This window comes from Chinchilla lanigera, unplaced genomic scaffold (assembly GCF_000276665.1).
Source record: "Chinchilla lanigera isolate Chin_1 unplaced genomic scaffold, ChiLan1.0 scaffold00031, whole genome shotgun sequence".
NCBI lineage: Eukaryota > Metazoa > Chordata > Mammalia > Rodentia > Chinchillidae > Chinchilla > Chinchilla lanigera.
The window spans coordinates 6,108,430-6,129,069 of record NW_004955432.1 but is presented as its reverse complement, the minus strand read 5'-3'; the positions used below and the strand labels follow the sequence as shown (position 1 = coordinate 6,129,069).

At 38.4% G+C, this 20,640-nt stretch overlaps 1 protein-coding gene across 1 annotated transcript in view; it reads right to left on the bottom strand.

The window, feature by feature from the left end:
* The window catches only part of Znf804b (zinc finger protein 804B), a 535,053-nt gene extending 514,498 nt beyond the window's left edge, over positions 1 to 20,555 (bottom strand). The window contains exon 1 of the mRNA XM_005387982.2: positions 20,448 to 20,555. Within this exon, the coding sequence (XP_005388039.1) occupies positions 20,448 to 20,555 (108 nt within the window). The remainder of the gene's footprint in view (positions 1 to 20,447) is intronic.
* Positions 20,556 to 20,640: the final 85 nt, after the last annotated feature.

The following is a 20,640-nucleotide window of genomic DNA, read 5'->3' as shown; positions in this document are numbered from 1 at the left end:
CAATATAAGCGCTAACTGTTCCTTTCAGTAAACTAACAGAAATTAGTAGTACAATTATCTTAGCTATCTTGTGTATATATACATTCCATTTTCCCCTTTCTTCTTTTCTCTTTTCCCCCCTCCCAGTTGTTCTGTCCTGTTGAGCAGTTTCTTTCCCTTTCACCATATCTACTGTACATTTTGGGCCTTATTTACTATTTCAGTTTCTTACCCTAGGGAGACAATAAGATGTTTAAACACATGAGTCTGGTTTATTTCAATTATGAGTATGGTCTCTGTTTCTCTACCAACCATACTGTCTCCATGCATGGGCCACAGATTGGACCACCCTGTCACTCTTACTCCACCAGCTCTCCCTTTCTCTACCCATCTGCTCTGCTACACACACACACACACACACACACTTACACACTCACACTCACACACACAGAGCTATTTTGATTGTTATTCTTTACCAGAAGCAGAAACAGCCCATTTGTACGGTTGCAAATTACAAAGCTAAAGTAAGCAGCAGAGATGAACGAATAGCTTAGACTAGCAGACAGACAGTCACCTTAGCTTCTGACTGCATTTCTCAGGCCTGGCTGAGGTCTTGCAGCAATTTCTACCCCTGAACCCTTCCAACCAATGCTTATTTTTCAATTAAATGTTGCGGGGATCTTTTTCTCCTCTTTCAGTAAAAGATTCTTAAGTACTCTGACATTTTTCAGAGCAACCTCATACGTAGTAAAAACACTTCTATGTTCCAAGTTAGAAAATCTATCTCAGCTTTTCTGCTAGCTGTGACCTTGAGGAGGTCCTTTCACTTCTGGGCCTCAGGTTTGTCCTCTAAATTGAATGAGCGCTCATATATTAAGTGAGATAAATCATCAATGAAAATAACCAGAAATCTCATGTTTTTAAAATTAAACTGATTGTGGACTAAGGTCTGCAGGATTGTGCTTTCCATACTGCACTTAGAACAATCAGTTTGTGCCAAGGACATAAGGTGGTGTGAATTCTGACCAGCAGCCCAGGGAGACTTCAGGACTGTCAGGCAAATTAGTCAAGCAGCTGATACACAATGCTTCTGCAGCAATGATCCAGAAGTCTGAAGATATTCTAAGACTAGAACTTCTCTTAGCAGAAAATCACAGGTTATTATCAATATTTAGGACAGGTTAAGTCTTTAAGCAGACCTTTGCTACTGCTTTTAATATCCTTGGGAGGAATCCGAGCTACCCTTTAATAAAAGCTTAAAGACCAATTCAGACAACCAGACCCAGATTAATCAACTTTTATTACTATGCATTATGGATGTCTTACTTGTCCTCTTCAATAATAATGTGAACATTAGAAAATTACTTCACTATTGCAATTAAGTGGCTTAATATAGAAGGAATTTTTATTATTGCATAAAGCTAAAATTCTTTAAGATGAAAATGAACTTATGTCAATTTTATAGGTTTTGTTTTCACTATATGTTTTTAACAAGAAATTGGTTGCTCAATTATATGTGCTTTGAGGAATGAGACAGTAATACCACTGGGCCTTGTCATCTGAAATATATAAATTGATTTTTAATACCCACACTGATGAACAGAATTAGTATAGACAAAAATAAGAAAAAGCACAGAATAATAAAGGAAGCAAAAGTATGATTTTATTTCTTCTTATGAAGAGCAATCATTTGGGATTTTCAAAGAATAACTATTTGGAATTTGTGCCATAAAATTATTGAAGTTTATGAAATAAAATTATTGAAAAGTTGTTTACTATATTTTTGAATTGTTATGCATTTTTAGTGTCTTCCGGTTATATTTCTTATATAATTGCTAATAACAAAAACCTTTACCACTGTATTCTTACTAAAGAAAATTAATGGATTATGCCATCAACTTAATTGTTGTGGGTATGAATATTTCTCCACATTTTTGTCTTTTGATTTTTATATACATAGATACACAAATTTTACTTTAAGTTGGTATTTACATTTCGAGAACTTTATTCGATGAAGAGTAAATGAATGACTAAATAAATGCATAAATGACCAAATGGACAGAATTTTATTCTCTACTAAGCTTGAGGTGAAAGGCTACTTATCCCTGGAAGACAGCAAATGCTTTCCACAGTTCCTACAGCATGGCACCAATCATAAAGATATTTGCCCCCAACTTTCACAGAGGATATCCACAGGAGTTTCTAACAGAAAAAGGAAAACACAGAAAAAGAGCAAGTCATAAAACCTTCCATAGCTTTCAGCCTCACTGAGGTAAAGAAGTGGAGTAAACAGACATAGGTGCAAGAATTTCATAATGTAAACGTACACAACAAACTCATGGGCTGCTTGTTTAAAATGCATATCCCAGGACCCACCAAGGCATTCTGATTCATTAACTCCAATGTAAGGCTTAAATCTGCAATCTAACCCAAACAGCTGATGGAAATGAGCTCTAAGGGCCATTCTTACTTGATTTTACTACAAGTAACTGAAGTGCCACGCTGTCATGAATTCAGCAGTCTTATTTTCTTTTTATTCTAGATTCAAGGAAAAGTGATACATATGGAAAGTGTTCACTTTGATTGTATGTAAATCAACTAGCTTGTCCTCTCTTTAGGATATGCATAAATCATAAGCTCCAGGATTTGAAAACTGAGACATGGATACATGATCAGAAAGATCAGATATGGACATTTAGCATATGTGTATTTATTTGTAAATGTGCATTTTCTCTGCCACTCTAAATTACACAGAAGCAGACAATATGAGTACTTTATACACATCAGTAGCTCCACCAACTAGTACAGTACCAGGCTCCATTAGTTGAAGAATGTTTTCTTTTAAAGAACAAGTTGCATTGATTAGAAGGACACAGTGGTAGGAAAGATGCAGGGGAATATTTAAGGGTGGGAATCAGCAGATTTACCAATCTCAGGAGGAATTACAGGACATTCTTAAAACTTCAATCTTAGGTTACTGGATGAAGGCAATGTCTCAACCAATGAAGAAGCACATTTAGTGCAAGATTAATTTAGTTTTAAAATCTCACATTTGAGATGTCTATGGGAGAAAACAACCAAGGAGTAACTACATCTACATCCACCTATAAATCTGAAAGTGTGAGCGAGGGTCAGCAGAATAACAACCTCCATAGACAACCATATCTAATTCTCAGAACCTGCCCGTGCTATTGTCCATGTCAAAGGAATCTTGCAGATGTGGGTAAAAGTTAAGTACCTTGTGAGAGCAAGGTCACCTTGTGTGACCCAGGTGGACCCACTCTAGTCACACAAGGAGAACTTACACGCTTTGAAAGTGCAGATAGGTAGCCATAAGCCAAGAAATGCAGCCTCTGGAAAGGAAGGCAGCTCTTCCTACAACCTGACATTACCCCACTGAGACCTCTCTGAGACTTCTAAAGAACTGGTACACAACGAAATGATCTTGTTTTCAATCACTGAGTTTGTGCTAATTTGTTTCTGTAGCAGTAGGAAATATATGAGGCCTCGGTTGAACATAAATATGTCTACCCATCCATCACATTTCCATAGATGTGCAAAAAAGTACATATAATGAAAAATTCTTTCATTAATGTCCGTCCTTCTTAGTGTCTGCAATGTGAGAGCAATGGTATAAATACAGTGCTGGGGATTTGTGTGTGGGTAACCTGTCCTCTTCTCACCCTTCCCACTGTCCTCGGGAACTAGAAGCCTGTGAACTCCTGGCTGGACGCCTGAGAAGTGCAATATCATAGGCCCTAGCCAGCTGGTTTGTGGTTAGGCCTGCCAATGGAAAGCACTAGGGGGAGAAACAGAAGTCAGAAGGTAAACAGCCATGACTGTCTTGCTTCTGATCCTGGCTGCAGCTGTCTTAGCATCTTAACACTCAGGAGTTCTAGGTGTGGCAGCAGTACCAGACTTGTGGAGGCCTCTGTGATAGCAGCTCAACTGTGGCTGCAGCTGACAGCTGGAGGCACCAACTGCTTGGTCAGCAAGTCCAGCCGCACCAGCAGGACTCAGGGCTCTTGCAGGACAGTGAGCTCTTACAGCCTGCAGAGCTGCGGCACAGTGGTTTCAGAAGCCAAAGTCCCAGCGCTATCATCGCCACCAGTGTGGATGTTGCAGATCCCATGCAATACCACGTTTCCCTTCCCTCCTCCAGTGCTCCGGCAGCAGTGACTCCCCAGCAGTTACTCTGGGTAACAGCACCTTCCCTTCTCTCCCTCAAGCTTTCCAACACATTTGTAATTGTATTCTGTCTGTCAGATTTCCTTATCCTGACTAGACACTGATACAAATGGTTTTGCAGCAGGAAGTAGCAAATGATATACATTGATTAAATACTGTCTTCCATGCAAAGAACAGAACATATGTTTCAAAGCTTTTGTCTGTACATCAATTTTAATATTTGCTCAGTGGGTGAACATATGTGTAACACAGACAGCCCTTAGTCATATATTATTTCCTCATTTCAAATAATTTACTACCGCAGTAAGATTTTTGTAGGGAGAGGAAAGAACGGTAGAGGACAGTGCTGACTGTTGATGAGAATTTCCAAAGGCAGTGGGGGATATTTGGGCCCAGTAATGAGAGTAGATTCTTACCAGCACAGAAATGATAGTTTTAGATTAAATATCTATTCCTATAGAAAGGAGAAGAAAAAAAAATCCTGCCACACAGCCACAAGATCGTAATAACTCATCTACTTCACTCAATTTGCTCTGATAAAAACACCAAGAAAAGTAGAAGAGCCACTTCAACTGCATCGCTGCTTTGAATTAAAGCTGTAGCAGAAAAGGAGGGCACATTGGGCGTTTTCATTATGAAAGTTGGGAAAACACTGGGCTGCCATTTGCAACAGTTGTGTTAAAGAAAATGCTGATTTCCCCCAACACCTGTGCTCGTCTTCCCACTAAAACCCAGTTACAACACAAAGCAGTCTCGCAGGGCCATGCAGAAGAACAGCAACTTCAACCACTGGAGATACAAGTGTTCATCTCCTAGTGAGTGCGGAGGATGCTAACAGAGCATGCTGACTGTGACACAAGTAACCTGCAGCCACCTTTCTCGTGCCAGACACAGTGCTAAGCTCTTACTATTCACTACCTCGCTCATTCTTACAATGACCCTGTCAGCACTCAGACAGGTAGTTAGAGCTGGGCTGGAAGGTCTGATCCATACAGTCAAGACTCTTGGATCGATACTCCTGAGCACTCGTGTATACTTGGTACAAGAAGACAAATTTCCATGCACCCACTTTGTAACTGGAGTGGCAGGGGAGTTGGTGAATGCACAAGGCAAAGCATGCACCATACCATGGCGTTTCAGTAAAAGATGGACCACAGCTATGAAAGGGAACCCAGAAGATTATGGTGCAGCTGCGTATAGTCCTACTTAGTAGTATAGTCCTACTGAGTATAGTACTGACTTCCAGTTCTCTCTTCATAACAAAGAGACTATCATGAACTTATTATATAAGTAACTCGATTAATGATGATTCAATTTTGGAACTCTTGTTTTCTTATTTAAGTTTGGGGTATTTTTATAACAATAACAAAAAAGTCATGGCTACCTCTCTCACTTGGCACAACTGACAGGAAGTGCCTACAACTACTGTCAGAACAACAGTGATGCTGCTCAGCACTGCAGTGACATTTAAAGGCAGGAGTCCATCCTCCCAATAAGATTTAGCCATTTCTTGGTTACACAGCATACAGGGTCCTTTCAGCATGGCTGGCCCTTCCCTACCAGTCCTGCCTTTACTCACAGTCTCTCCAGCCCCTGGCTCAACACCCCAGGCCTGCAAGTTATGCCTGACAACTTCCTACAGCTCTGTGCTGGGATAACCCCTCTCATTCTTTTATTTTTATTTTTTATTAGGACGCTTGTAGTACATAATGGTTACATTTATTATGAGGAACTGGCCACTGTACCTATCACATCTCAATTCTTCTTTTCCTTCCCCCCCACCCCTTCCTTTTTTGCCAGCATCAGATTCATTCATTTATCTTGTGAGTCCTTATAAAGTTAATTATCACACCCATAGGTCAACAGGCAGGCTAACAGGCCAAAAGATGTATGAAACTCTTAGGACAGTTATACTAAATCAAGGTACATTCTCCATGCTGGGTTACAATAACTTTTTTCTCTTTTTTCCCCTTGTCTGTCTTTTATTTTGCACTTTATTTATATATTGAGTTTCTCACATAAGACATATTTAAGCTTGTGGTCTTGTTTACTTCACTTAATATTATTGTCTCACAGTGCATCCATTTTCCTACAAGTGATTGAAGTTTATCCTTCCGTATGGCAGAGTAGCACTGCACTGTCTGTACTACAATACCACATTTTCTTTATCCATTTATCTGTTGATGAACCTCTATGCTCCTTCCAAGATCTACCTATTATGAATCGTGCTGCTATAAAGATGGGTGTGCAAGGATCACAGTGGTACAACCCAGCTATTTCCCTTCTAAGTATCTTCCCTCTCATCCTTCATGTCTCAGATTAGCGAAGTCTATAATTGTACAATAACGTACCGGCCCTCTCATATCTCTTGTTAGCATTAGTTACTTTTTCTTCACAAGAACTTGTATATTTATAGAGCACAATGAAATAAAAACATTACATATCTTCATTCCTGTCTGCGATTTCCATCAAGACAGACACCATATCTGCTTTGTTGGCTTCCCTACCACCAGCACCCATACAGTGCCCAGTATGTAGTGAGGGCCACAAATGGCCTGTGGAAACTGAGAACTCCGCCAACTGTGAACTCCACCAACTTTGAAGCAGAGCCATAATTAACCTGAGAATTTCCTTGGGGAACAGGTGTATATCTTTGAAGAGAAGCAGCACAGGACTCCTCTGGGTAGAAAGTTCTCATCTGTCTGCCAGAAGCCTCCATTTTGTGGTCCCCACACTTTCCAGGGCTGTAAACTCCATCCAAGGACAGCCTTATATTAAAATTTATCTACACTACTCCATTTGATACTCTTATTATCCCTTTTAAAGTTTCCCTCCTGTTCTTTCAGAGGCCTAATACCTGAGATGTCAGGTTAACACAAGAATCCTTCCCAGGTCCTTGATTGACACTGAAGAGTAAAAACCAACAGCATAAAGAGTCATTTCTCATGTGTATTTGCATTTAGCAGCCTCTAAATTAAAATGTCTTGCATTAACTACTAGGAATAGATGAGTAGAGACAGAATTTTCCAACTGTTCCAGACCTGACACCCCAACTGTTGTGTCTAACTGTTCCTGTCCAACTGCTCCTGACCTGACACCCCACCAACACACAGATCCCTAAGGAAAAGGAGGCACTAAGCCATTACACTCCGTGAACTCAGTCTAGTGCTCTAACCCTTTATGATAAGACTTAAACTTAAAGTATTCCCCAAAGACTCACAAATTGAGAATCTGACCCACAATGCTACCCAGTTCAGAGGTGGCACCTGGAGAGGTGACAGGAGCAGGAAGGTGCTCATTTCATCAGTAGATGAAAGAAGTCATTGGGGGAGGGCTCTGAAGGGTACATTTTGCCCTATGCTCCTTCTTCACTGTAGGTCTCACCCTCTCTGCTTCTTGGATGCCATGAGGTGAGCAATTTTCTTCTGCCACACCCTTCCACTGTGATGCACTGCCTCATCTCAGTACTGAGGCGATGGAGCCAAATTACCATGGACTGTAACCTCTCAAACCATGAGCCAAAACGAGCCTTTCTTTGTTAGTCTCAGGTATTTGTCACAGTGATGGAAATCTGACTAGCATACTTTCTCCTGGGTTCAGCATCTATCACTTCCCTTAATCCCTCAGATGATCACACTTTTGATTCTGGCCCATAAGCTGTACCCACAACCAGACCAACACCTGGACCAGAATCTCCTCCTTTAGCAGCTTTTGTGCAATCAGCTGAAGTTTAGAAAACAAAAAATTCTAAGAAAATTCTAAAGGCAAAGTCAAAAGGACAAAATTGAAAAGTCTACAGATAAAAGTTGAGAACTCTAAATTAATTTCAAAATCAGACCTAAGCACCCAGCACATGGAACCAACTGATCTCCAACAAGAGGAAGAGCTATCTCTGTTCATGTTTGAGGCCACTACCCTGTTTGACAGCTTTTTTACCAATTTTTTCCAAAGGAGTTTGGTCATTTACTAAAGCTTGAAGATAGTATCAGTTTCCAAAATTATTTGGTTTCTAGGAAATTTATCTTCCTCTACTGTGATTTATGTTTCAGTTTTGTCATATAGCCAGCAACTACTCGGCACATAGTAAGCCTTCACCAGACTTGACTATATTATTAATGAATGAATGAATGAATGACTCTTCAATTAATTTTCTCCTATTTTCAATTTTAAAAATCGGGGACTTTCCCTAAATCACCCTCTTTATCAAACTTTTCATCCCACATGCTGGCTAGTTCCCACTCAACTCTTTCGCCCTGGTCTCTTATGTCAGAGGAAGACTTCACACACTTCCTCGAGCTTAGTCACACAGGTGTTCCTGACAGCTGAACTGCCCAAATCACCTGAACATTTTTCATACAAACTGCAAGTGGAGTGAAACTAATACAAATCAAGGCCTAATGACAGAAATAACTGGGAATGCATCAGATCACTAATTGAGTTACTCCCAGTATACATTTTAACTCTTTGGAAACAGCAGAAGCTTACCTCTCAGAGTCTATGTAAGTGGAGGTATTTAGATCAGAATCTCCATAGCTTATGCCAAATATACTTTCCTGCCCAGACAAGAAGAAATAGAGGTATGTTTCACCACTAAAGGCCTTCCTCCCACTTGGACATAATGTACTTCTGCTTGTGTTTATGCTGCTTGACTCTTAGGATTTCCTTTCAATACAAATACTACAGCTTTTTCAAAAAACTGGAAAACAGTAGTCAAACATTAGTGAGTTGTTTCCAAATAGAGTAGTAAGAAATTTTCAAGTTGCAGTTCTTTCCACAACTCATGAAACACAGCACTCATCAAGTGCAGAAACTGAATCCTGCAGCTATGTTTACATTCATGACTTGATGAAGAATTTAAAACTTCATATTGTGAAATTTTGTCCTATAATCAGATCACATGTTGTATTCCAGTTACTATGAATTAAGTTTAAGACCGTTCGATTAAGTGATACTTCTATATTATAAAAATCCATCCAAGATCACTCCTTATGAATATTTTATAACAATCGTTGTTTCTGCCCACTGATGTTTTTGAACTTGCACTACGCCCTGTCCAGAACTGGTTTTCTCAGTCACATTCAGGTGCACAGCACATCCTAATGATCATGGAGAATGGAAGGAAGTGTGACTTTAAGAAAAGAAGAAAAAAGTCAAATCAACAGCAAACTAACCTACTACTGGAAGCAACACATAAAGAAGGTCTACTTTTATTACTTTTTCTTTAAAATGCAATTTCACAGTCTACCCTGTGTGATAATAAAAAAGCAAATCACCAGTGATTATCAACAAGCATTCTCCCAGCAAGATTATATAAAATCTGTGACTGTATTCTATGAAACATGAATTTTGGAAGAGGAGCATTAGACTTGATTTAAAAGACATTGTCTTTGTCCATTTTCTGTCACTAGACCAGAGTTTCTAGCTTGGGAATATATAAAGAATAGGGGCTTATCCCTGATTCACAATTGTAGAGACTGGAAATCTTGGGACACTGTGCCCGTATCTTGTTGGATTCTGCTGAATGCTATGAGCTTCCTCAGCTCTGGGAAGAAAGTAGAAGGGCAAGTGGACACAGGTGGAAGAGATAAAGCTTGACAGGTCTCACTCATGACAACTCACCTTGCAGTCTCCCAAGAATGAGACCACTCCCTTGAGAAAAGAGTTCATGCTTCTTAATAACATGACCTCCTCTTAAAGACCTCAATCCCGGCACCCTTTCAATGGCAATCAAGTTTCAACATGAATTTCAGAGGTAACAAACCATTTAAAAACAACAGCATAATTAGCTGTTCTTTAAATATAAATAAATTCACTTAAACTAGAATTAATAAAGACATTATCCATCCTTTATAACCTTTTTGACAATAATCCTGTTTCCATGGTAATGCAAAGTTGTGTTTTATCTTTCTGCATGCTTGCAAAATTATAAAAACTTTTCTAATAATGTTTATTTATCATTTGAACATAAATTTCATTTTATTGAGAGGTCCAAGCTGGAGGTGTCGTTGTTTTAATCACTTATTATCTTGCCACTAAGTGCACAATTCACAACCCCTCTCAAACAAGGAAAACTCAACAAAGCTATTCCTAACAATCTGCAAAATTTTCTAAGTCTACATGATGCCTAGATCTTTAAATTTCAACATGTAACATTAAGTAAATTATAATGAAATACTGCACACATGTCACTCTCAATGTGATTGATGTATTTTATTAGCACAAAATTCTTACCTGATCAGTATTCTCTTGTTTCAAATAGCACGTTCACTTTCTTTAGTCAAAATGAAGTAGAAGTAACTGAAAATTCTGGCCAGTTACCCACTTCTACCCAAAAGTGAGAGCTTTTATTCAATAGTGTACAGTCAGTTGAACTGCAAATCTACATGATTTTTAGGAAAACACAGATGATCTACTATGTTATGTCAGTGGTTGCCTTCAGGACGGGGGTATGCCCACCTCAGGCTTCTGGGACCTGTAATGTTCTATACCTACATCAAGGAAATTAACAAATCTGTACACACCAAGGTATGGTAGCACAGACCTGTAATCCCAGCACTCAGGAGGCTGAGGTGGTGGGAATGCCAGGAGTTCAAGGCCAGCCTGGGCTACATAGAGTTCAAGGCCAGGCTGCTACAAAGAAAGACTTGTCCACTGGGTGTGGTGTCACACATTTGTAATCCCAGCACTCAGGCTGAAGCAAGAGGATCACCATGAGTTTGAGGCCAGCCTGGGCTACACAGTGAGTTCAAGGCCAGCATGCACTACATAGTGAGACCCTATCTGAAAAACAATCAAAAAAAAACGAAAAGAGAGAGAGAATCTGTATCACAAAACAAACAAAAATCCTGTACATTTGTGATATGTGGCTATTTATATCTTGTTATTCTTCAATATAATAATTAAAAATTTCATTTAGCTGCCACTGTATCTTACATAGAAAAGTTTTGAAATTTTGTCGAATTTGTATTACTTTAATTTATACCAACACTTTTGTTTAAAACTAATGCTTTCCCCCAGAAATTCGCAAATCTCCAAATCAAAGACTAAATAAACTTAAAAATACAGTCAAAGCAGGCCTTTAAAATAGCATGATTTTGATGTTTGGAAGTTTCCTTCAAGATATGATTACAGATGGTGTTAAGGAGGAACATCTGGAACAAACTCGACAGTACTTACAACTATGGACAGTATTCTAAATATATCACAATGCTTTGCTGACTTTATCACCTTACCAAGAATATAAAAACAACCAGTGCATACACAGGATGGTCTTTGCTCATACAAAGGCTACAGTCCTCTGTGAGTTAACAATGAAAGATCACCAGATGTCCCCAAATATTCAAAGGAATGTCTGTTAACAACATAACAAAAATTGATCTGTATTAAGAAACCAACCATACAATAAATCTCAGTTGTCACTGCTGTTACTATCTCTCTGAGTATCTACCCTAGAAATGTTCTAGACACAAATCAATGTTTAGAAGTCCGAATTGCTCCTGTGAACAATCACCATATCCTGACTGACCCCACGAAGGACAAGTGCTGACAGCCTTTCTGGAAGACGTGCAGCTCCCCAGGAAACTGGCGGACACTGGCAATTGCACAGCACCCCGGTGCTGCCCCTGGGTTTTGCTTTCTCAAGGCCTGCAGTGACCACTGATCAGGGAATTGCTGTCTCTCAATAAAAAAGAAAAGGGGGAAAATACGTGTCACTGTTTTTCCTCCTTACTATCCAAGTACTACCCAGCCATCCTCTCCTAAAGGCTGAGGGAACAGTCAAGTATAAAACTTCTAATTCATTTTTCGAAGGCTATCGTCTTAACTCACTCATGCACAAACTTCATTCCGTTATATGTAGATATATCGTCAATCTCTTGTGGTCTTTTGCCAAAGATATTCTGAAACAGTTACAGAAAAGAAAACGCTCTGCAATTTGGATTAACAAGAAGTATTAAAATATACTAAAAGCAAGTGCAGGATGATTTTGGTAGGTATTAAAATGAGAATCATCATGATGAAAACAATGCCCACTTCCTTTGTCAGGAGAAAAATCTGCAGCCTAGAGGATTGTGACTATAAAAAAGTTCTCAGAAAAAATTTTTCTTCCTAGAGATACTATCAGGACCAAAAGAAACATATGTATACCAATTAAAGTTTTATAGAAATCTATTATACTCTATTGACATAATTAAATTAAGAAGAAGAAAATTATCCCAACTGAAGTTTTGTAAAAACAATTCAAAGTTTCCCCACACTGCAATATCCATATACAATCTAACAACAATCGCTAATATTTACTGGCCACTCAATGAATCTCGTGCACTGGGCTCAAAATACTATACTAGGAACCATCTTTCTCCAGTTGTGAAAAAAATGGAAACTCACAGGAAGTTACAGAATTGCTACTTAACAGCAAAACTAAAATTTCAAGTTAAGCAAATTTAACTCCAAAATCTTCCTTTTGCATCCCCTTGTAACAGTGTCCAATCTGTCAAAAGTAATAACCCAGTCAGGTGTGGTAGTACACACACTGTGGAAGGCTGAGGCAGGAGGATTGTAAATTCAAGCTCAGCCTGGCTTAGGTCTCAATGTAATCATAACCATAATCACAATGATGGCTGGCGATGAAACTAAGTGAGAAGGCCTTAGGCTCAATCCCAGTACTGCAAATAATAATAACTTAATAGTACAGGAGGTAAGGAGAAATGGACCTAGGAATAATATTCCATAGGACAGAGAAACATAAAAATCAGTGTTTATATAATACACTGTACTTCAGCATAGGCACATAAGATTGCCTTAAATTTCAATAACTTCAAAATATTAAATAGACAGCAAGATTTAAGAGCTGACCCCAGTTTCCAGTAGCAGCTACATTCATTAAATCCAACTGCTATTAAATCATAACATAAACATGAAGGTTAATAGCTACATGGAAATTTCCACTACCCCTCATAGCAGCTATACTGTTTTGTCCAACATGTCAATGGTCATGTCCCAAAAGATGAAGCCTCTGGTTCTGGGTTCTATAGCCTTATTCATTTATTCATGCATGTGTTCAACCACCCAACAAATACTGGTTAGCTGAACAACATAAAACAGAAAGCATGCCCCATTTGGGGGAGAAGGGTGACAGCAGACACCCACCAACAGTGCCCCATCCCATGATGAAATGGGGAGCAAGAAACAAGTGCATTTCAGTGATCACCACGCTCATTCATGGATGCCGTGGTAGCATGTAAGAGAAGCATTTGCCCCATGACAGGCAGTCAGCGCAGATCCACAGAAGGACTGAACGTTAACACAAAGGTTAAAGTGTAAGGTTATATAAGATGTGACCCAACGGACAAAGGGACGAGGGGTTAGACCAAGGGAACAGTATGTGCAATGGTATTAAGGTCTGTAAACACAAATCACAACCACGGGATTCTTAAGTAGTCCAGTACACGAAGGGCACAGGGACACGAGGAAGAATAAGCAGAGGGATCCCTGGATTACAAAGACTCCTAAATATCACTCAAGACTGTGGACTTTTGAGATGACGTGAATGTAATCATTATGTCTCTTTACATTCAGATGACGCAGATCCACAGGGAGTGTCAGACATGCGTAGAGTCATCATCATTGCAAAGAAGAATCTTGTGGTCATTTTCGGTTTAGAAATGGCACTCATTTCATTCACACACACACACAAAAATGTAAATAGCCTTTGTCTGCCAAGAAAGATGTGAGGGAACGTAATTATTCACAGGGCAGTGGTGCTCTGGAAAGAACAGAGGCGAGTGGAAGGCGATGGGAAGGAGTCCTTGTCAGGACAAGTGCAGTGCCGACTAACAGCTGTGGTAGAGCATGAGAAGGCGGGCTCAAAGGTGCGTGCTGAGTGCCAGTGAGAGAGGTTCTATGTTCTGGGCAGGAGAGGACACATATGGTCCAGTAACGGGCAGAGGGCGGCTGTCAGGACCTTCAAGGGCTAGCACCTCTGCAGTAAGGAGTACTACGCCAACAGTTATGTGTAAACTAGAAAAAGACTTTGAAAAATCAATAGTCATTTGAATGTAAGGAATAGGACAGATGGCAAGGAAAAGGAAAGAGAGTATTGTTCAGAAAAAGCAAGCTGGCAGGATCCATTTCAAAATAAACCATATTTGGCTCCACACACTCTCAGAAAAGGGGAAGAAAATTTTCCAAAAAATTTGCCAATTGTCAAAGCCAAAGTTGGCAGCTCTGATGATATTTGCTAGAAATGAACAAAATGAGTACTCTCCATGAATCATTCTCAGAACTGTCTAATACAAAACCCTGAGTGGCATGCCCACACTTGGACATTCTATACTGGATTATTATTTATTCAGATCTTGACTCGCTTTGACAACAAACTTTAATCATCTGAAAGAAACCTTATGTGTTCAAGCAACAAAATATACATGTTAATAAATGACAGTCATGGGAAATAAAGAAGAGCTGGACTGGGAATGGGAGGAGAGCACGGGAGAGGTAACATACTGTCTGGAAGGCCAACCCCAATCCCTGTCACTCTGATAATCACAGACTTACCTCTCAGCTTCTACCATCCAAAAGAAAAAAGACAAAAAGTTAACTTTTCAGTGAAAAAAAAAATCTATGTGAACTGTTCTCCAGGAGTAATATTTAATTTTAGATACCAAAACTGAATGAAAGATGAATTTAGTTCAACATATGTGATCAGACACCCCTCCCTTGGAAAATTAAGACCATTGGTGAATATTATAAAAAGCATATTTAAAATCCTTTTCCATTTTAAATACCATTATTTGTCACTGGGCATGATGGTGCACACTTGTAATCCCAGCACTCAGAAAGCTGAGGCAGGATCAGTGCGAGTTTGAGGCCAGCCTGGGTTAGTTACATAGTGAGTTCAAGGCCAGCCTGAACTACGTGGTGAGACCCTGACTCAAAAAATATATATATTCTTTTTCATTTTCTGTCTTCTATTGTCTTAGTTACAATTCAGATTCCTACCTAAACTAAGGAGTAATTCATCTCTGTAAAATTTGTTTTTAAGTTCAGTAAGTAAGAGAAACTGTAATTCAATGATTGGTATTATTATCTTCAGAGCTACACATTTTCATGAAAACATACCAAATACTTAATTTCTATTTATAGACTTTATCCACTAAGGAAGCCACATTTGCAACAGGCTATGGGACATCATTTTACAAGGGTTAAGTAAAATTTCACAAAAAACTTTGTTATATGTTTGCTAAAGTAAAAGATATTTTCAAGCAAAGTAGCATTATTTGATATTTACTCAAGTTATTTTCTTCAAAATATACACATATGTAGTAAAGAATATATTATAATGACAATATGGACTGTGGTCAAACTAATTTAAACGTATTTGATAGCGTTATTTGATATACAATGTACACTACTCTTCTTGCTCCTTGGTTTTAATAACGCCTTAAGCCTACTGACATTTCAAACTTGTTAATACTTAGTATATGAAAAATACTGTATGAATGTTACTGCACATACATTGTAGAACAAACATTTCAATAACAACACTAATTCTTTTAAAACTAGCAATGGTTAAGTTCTATCTGGAAAACTATGCCCATTTATCACACACATGATGGCAACACACTTTGTGTTTATTTCATTTCCAAATTACAAACCTTAAACTTAAAATAGAGAGTTCACCTTAACTTTTTATTTAAAAGAAACAAGTCAAGGAATATGACCCATCAAATTTTAACTCTGAAGAAAACGTCCTATAATCTAATAACAGTCACAAATTACAGCATTCACATATTCGTTTGATTCTTCTTATGATGTGAAATTTCGTTAGTCTCAAAACACAGTCCTTCAACTCCTAGGAAGCTGATGCTTCCTAGGCAGCTTCCTAGGTCGCACATGCACTTCCTAGGTCGCGTTCATGAATCACACATGCAGAGGGCTTCTCTGAGAAAGGCAAGTCTGCCCAGTGTCACTGCAACTCTTCCACATCTGCAAAGTGCTCCATTTTACAGCACCTTCCAAGTAATTCTCCTTCACTAGAACTTCTTTCATTTTTGAACACACATTTGTACTTTAAAGAGAGTATAATATATAGGATTTTTGATTCTTTAAAGGACTTGTTCATGTATTTAAACGCCACCTCCTTCTCTTAGATAATGTAGTCAAATACATATGATCACTAAACACTAAAACTAAAAAAAAAAAAAAAAAAAAAAAAGGTAAGATCACTAAGCATTAAAACTAAAACAAAAAACAAACAACAACAAAAACCAAGGACCCTTCTGTAAGACCCAGATGACAATCCGAGGAATTGCAATCTATTAAGGGAACATAGCAGGTATTCTCAGAAACAGATATTCCTAGATGTCTAACCACAGTACACTCAGGAGTAAGCACTTCCTAAGAAATATCATCTAATCTATAAAAGTGTGGTAATAAGTTCCATGTGTACCAAAGATTAAATATGCAACTGTGATTATTATTAATATTTAATCAGTATGCACTTGAATGATAGCCTTACCATTAACCACATATAAATAAACTACAACAAACCACACTCATATGAATTGAAATTTGAGATGGTAGTTTAGATTACATAAAATAACTAAGAATAAACTCAAACATATTTTGGATGTTACACAGAGAAAATTATTTTACTGTTCAAACATGGTGATTGAAGAGCTTAAAAGTTCAGAAAAAATAATTTATCTCTAGATTTTTTTCTTTAATGAGTACTCCCATTTTAACAAAGTGTTATTTTTACATACTAGTAAGACTAAAATATAAGATAGAGATAACATATTTGAGCACAGATAACAAGGCATCTGTGTACAGCTGCATGTATCTTTTTGAAGTGTTTAGGTTTATGAACCTCTCATATTGACTTTTAAAATCATGATCCAGTCATATTTTTTAGCATTGGGAAAGGGCATGAGATAAAAATCCTAAAATGTAGTAAAATACACTTACTTTTTAAAGTGTAGACTTTTACTATTAGCCATTATACAATACCTTCTCATTTTTTCTTTTATTTTTCTTTATGTGTCTCTGGATTTAAAGCAAAATAAATTATCGCAAATTAACTTTTAAACATTTCAAAGAGATTAAAACACAATGTGTTATTTTTCATACACAATCTCTACAAAGAATAGAGATTCAATGATAATATATTTATATGTTTTCACTTTAAAGATAAAAGTGGAATTTCATTCTAAGGTTTTCAGTTAACTTATCAGAGAGTATTGTTTGGAGGTAAAATACTTTATTTCTGAAGTATCCCATGAAGTACTTGTTACCAGGATTTCCTATGATTCAATATGTTTTCTAAATGAAAATTTTGAAATGAAAACATATGTAAATATACTCATTCTCTTTTTTAACCTCAGTTTAATATCACATATTCGGATTTTATATACACTTGATTTGAAGATAAGTTTATATAAATATTTTAAATATATAACTGAAAGCATATCTATATGACTGAGAAATGTCAAATCTATACTGTCCGGGTATATTTATTTTAAAAAACTACAAAAGAAACTATATCAAAAAGGAACTGTGTGTATGTAGCGTTTATTCTATCTGTAACAGAACACAAACGGTGCTAGTCAATAATTGTATTTTATTGACTATTAAGACTGTACTACTTTAGGCAGCTCTAGTAAAACTGAAAAACGTACTGTAAAATAGAGAGGACAACCAAAGTTGAAGTATTGGAGAATGTAGTGGAAGAGGTTTTAAATCAACTCATGATAAGCCAAACTACAGTTATAGATAAACTGAGCCCTACAGAGTGGAAATAATTAGTTGCTGGCATAGAGGCCAAGTTTAAAGCATTCTGGGCACTACATTTGAAAAGGTATTCACTAAATCTGAATAATTAAAATTTGAAAGAAAAACAGGTGATAGTATTTAATGACTACAGAATCAGTGAGTTTCATGTTTATAATGAAAGGTGAAATCAATAAATTCATGTCAACCTAAATGTAACTGGGAGTTACTGCTGAATATGAATTCGTGTATCTGTATAATAAAGGCAAATAAATATTTATCAACTCCAGTAAGAAAAGTGAGGGAGAAAGACCAAGTGTTATTCAACAGGAACAGAATCTGAACTTGTGGAAAGTTTCATCTTAAGAACCTAACAAAGACAAGGAATAAATGAAAATTAGTTATTCCCGCGTGGCTCATCTCACATGAGAAACTATCCAAACCTTGAAAAAGCCATGCAAATTCCATGGTAAAATACAAAAGCAGACAAGATAAGTCAAATTGGGTTTACAGAGTTATTTGGGTATCTTTAAATGATGCATATGTAACTTCAGTACACTCATATGTATATATTGGCACAAGCCATCCAGTCAATCTACATGTACAGCCTTAATAACAAAGTAAATGGATTAGTACCTGGTAGTAAATAAACACCGTGTCCTATAGGTGTAGAGCACCTATATGCCTGGTCAGGCAGCACAGCCATGTGGACGATGGGCTGCATTCTCACCTTCATCCCCACACATCCCCAACCAGTCTGTGGGGCCAGGCAGGCATGGGGCAGATGAGGGACCAGAGGGGTGCAGGAAGGGCACTTTCTGACCAAGGGACAAAAATGAGTTTCCCACATGGTTCTTCTCTAAACTCCAGAGATTTTGAAAGATCAGCACTGTATTCTAATGAACTTAAACACAGTGTGGGAATGGTGAAGTATTTCTCCCTTCACCTCAAGAATTACTAAGACGTATACATTACAACACATTATCCAATTAAGATTTCCACATCCTCTGGGAGGGCTGCAGAGACAACCACAGGGATTACCAAAATGTTGGAAAACAATACCTATGAGAAACCGGGAACATTCCAGGTTTACAAAGAGGGAACGTGCCTAAGCAGATATTTGAAGGATTTAAATTTGCCTTAAGGAAGGTTCTCCTGACAGTGTGGGTTGTTAAACATTAAAAGTGGTTTGCTGAGACTGCGGAAACTCCAATCCTGAGAATCTGTGGAAATAGGCAAGATGCAGACGTGCTGCTCGAAAAGGAAGGACGGAATGTGGGCTTCATTCAACTGCAACTTCCCACCTCCCTGATGACCGCGTAAGCTTAATTCTAAGGGTAATATAGACAGCGTTTTTCCACGTAGCACTTCGGAGTCAGTACCATTTAGTTGGGGGGAGTGTCACAGGGCATAAAAGCAGGTGGAGGAGTACTCTGTCATAAGGAATCCTAGTGATATCTCAGAGTACTTGCATTTTCTGGTTTTATTTTCTTTCTGATTTTCGATTTCTCATGCAAATCATCTGTGCTGCTTAATCAAAGTTATTTTATAACATGTTGTGGTTTTGAATAATTCACGCTAATGAAGTATTAAACTATTGTGGAAAGAGCTACACAAAACAAACAGGCAAATTAAGCTTTTCCTTTTTATATCACACAGACTGAAAATACTGTCTTCTACGTTACATGAGCAAAGTTGGGATACTTGGTCACTAAGAGTCTAAAACATGCATCCATGCACGATGTACACACACATACATACATATCAGCACCCTAAAAACCTTCATTTATAGTACCGAAGAATAAATCAATAAAATACTTGATTTAGATTCCAGAACAAAGCACTTTATAAAAAAAAAATAGTATGTGAATAAGTCAGTCCGTAACCAGATGGAATAGCTTACAAAGTTAAATAGCAGGCACTTAAATCGCGTGTTGATACGTTTGCATGTAATACAAAAACATTCCAATTCAGATTCCCACAGAGACCCTTTTCTTTCCCCTTAAAGAACCTACACGGTTAAGCATTAGATTTGATCAAGTTTTCAATCCCTTTCCTTTCACCATGGATCTGAAGCAAAGTCCTTGGAGTCTATTAACTGAAAGTAACAGCAGTATTATTAAATCTGATCACAAGAGACGACTTCACAAAAGTGCCACTCAAACTTTCCACACTGCCCAAATCAGAAGATTCCTTAAGTTGCCCACAGCTGAGGAGCTACCTGCTTAGCTCCAGTTCACCTCACTGGGCAGACAGCTGCATCCAGAGAAGTAAAGGTCTTCCTCGGGACTGTGCTGAAAATACGCACGTAAACACATCCTTCCCTGTGCAATTGTCAATGAACCGGACAAACAGACAACACACCAACATGTAAGACTTGTGCCTCGGAACCACACCACCCATTCACTGTATCTCCGCATCTCTCTATCTCTGTTTATGTGGGATTCTGAGCGTGTGTGTGTGTGTGTGTGTGTGTGTGTGTGTGTGTGTGTGTGTGCGAGCGCGCACATTACCGGAGAGGGAGATCCGTTCTTGCAGAGGGGCCCTCGGAAGACTCCTTTAATGCCCCGGTAGTGCCCATTGCTGAGGTGTCTCGAGCTGATGACCAGGTAACAAGCCATGTGGGTCCGGCGGGCAGCGCTGCCTCAACTCCTCAGCAGGCGCGCAGCCGAGGCGCCGCGGGCTGGTGTCTGGGCGGCAGCGGCG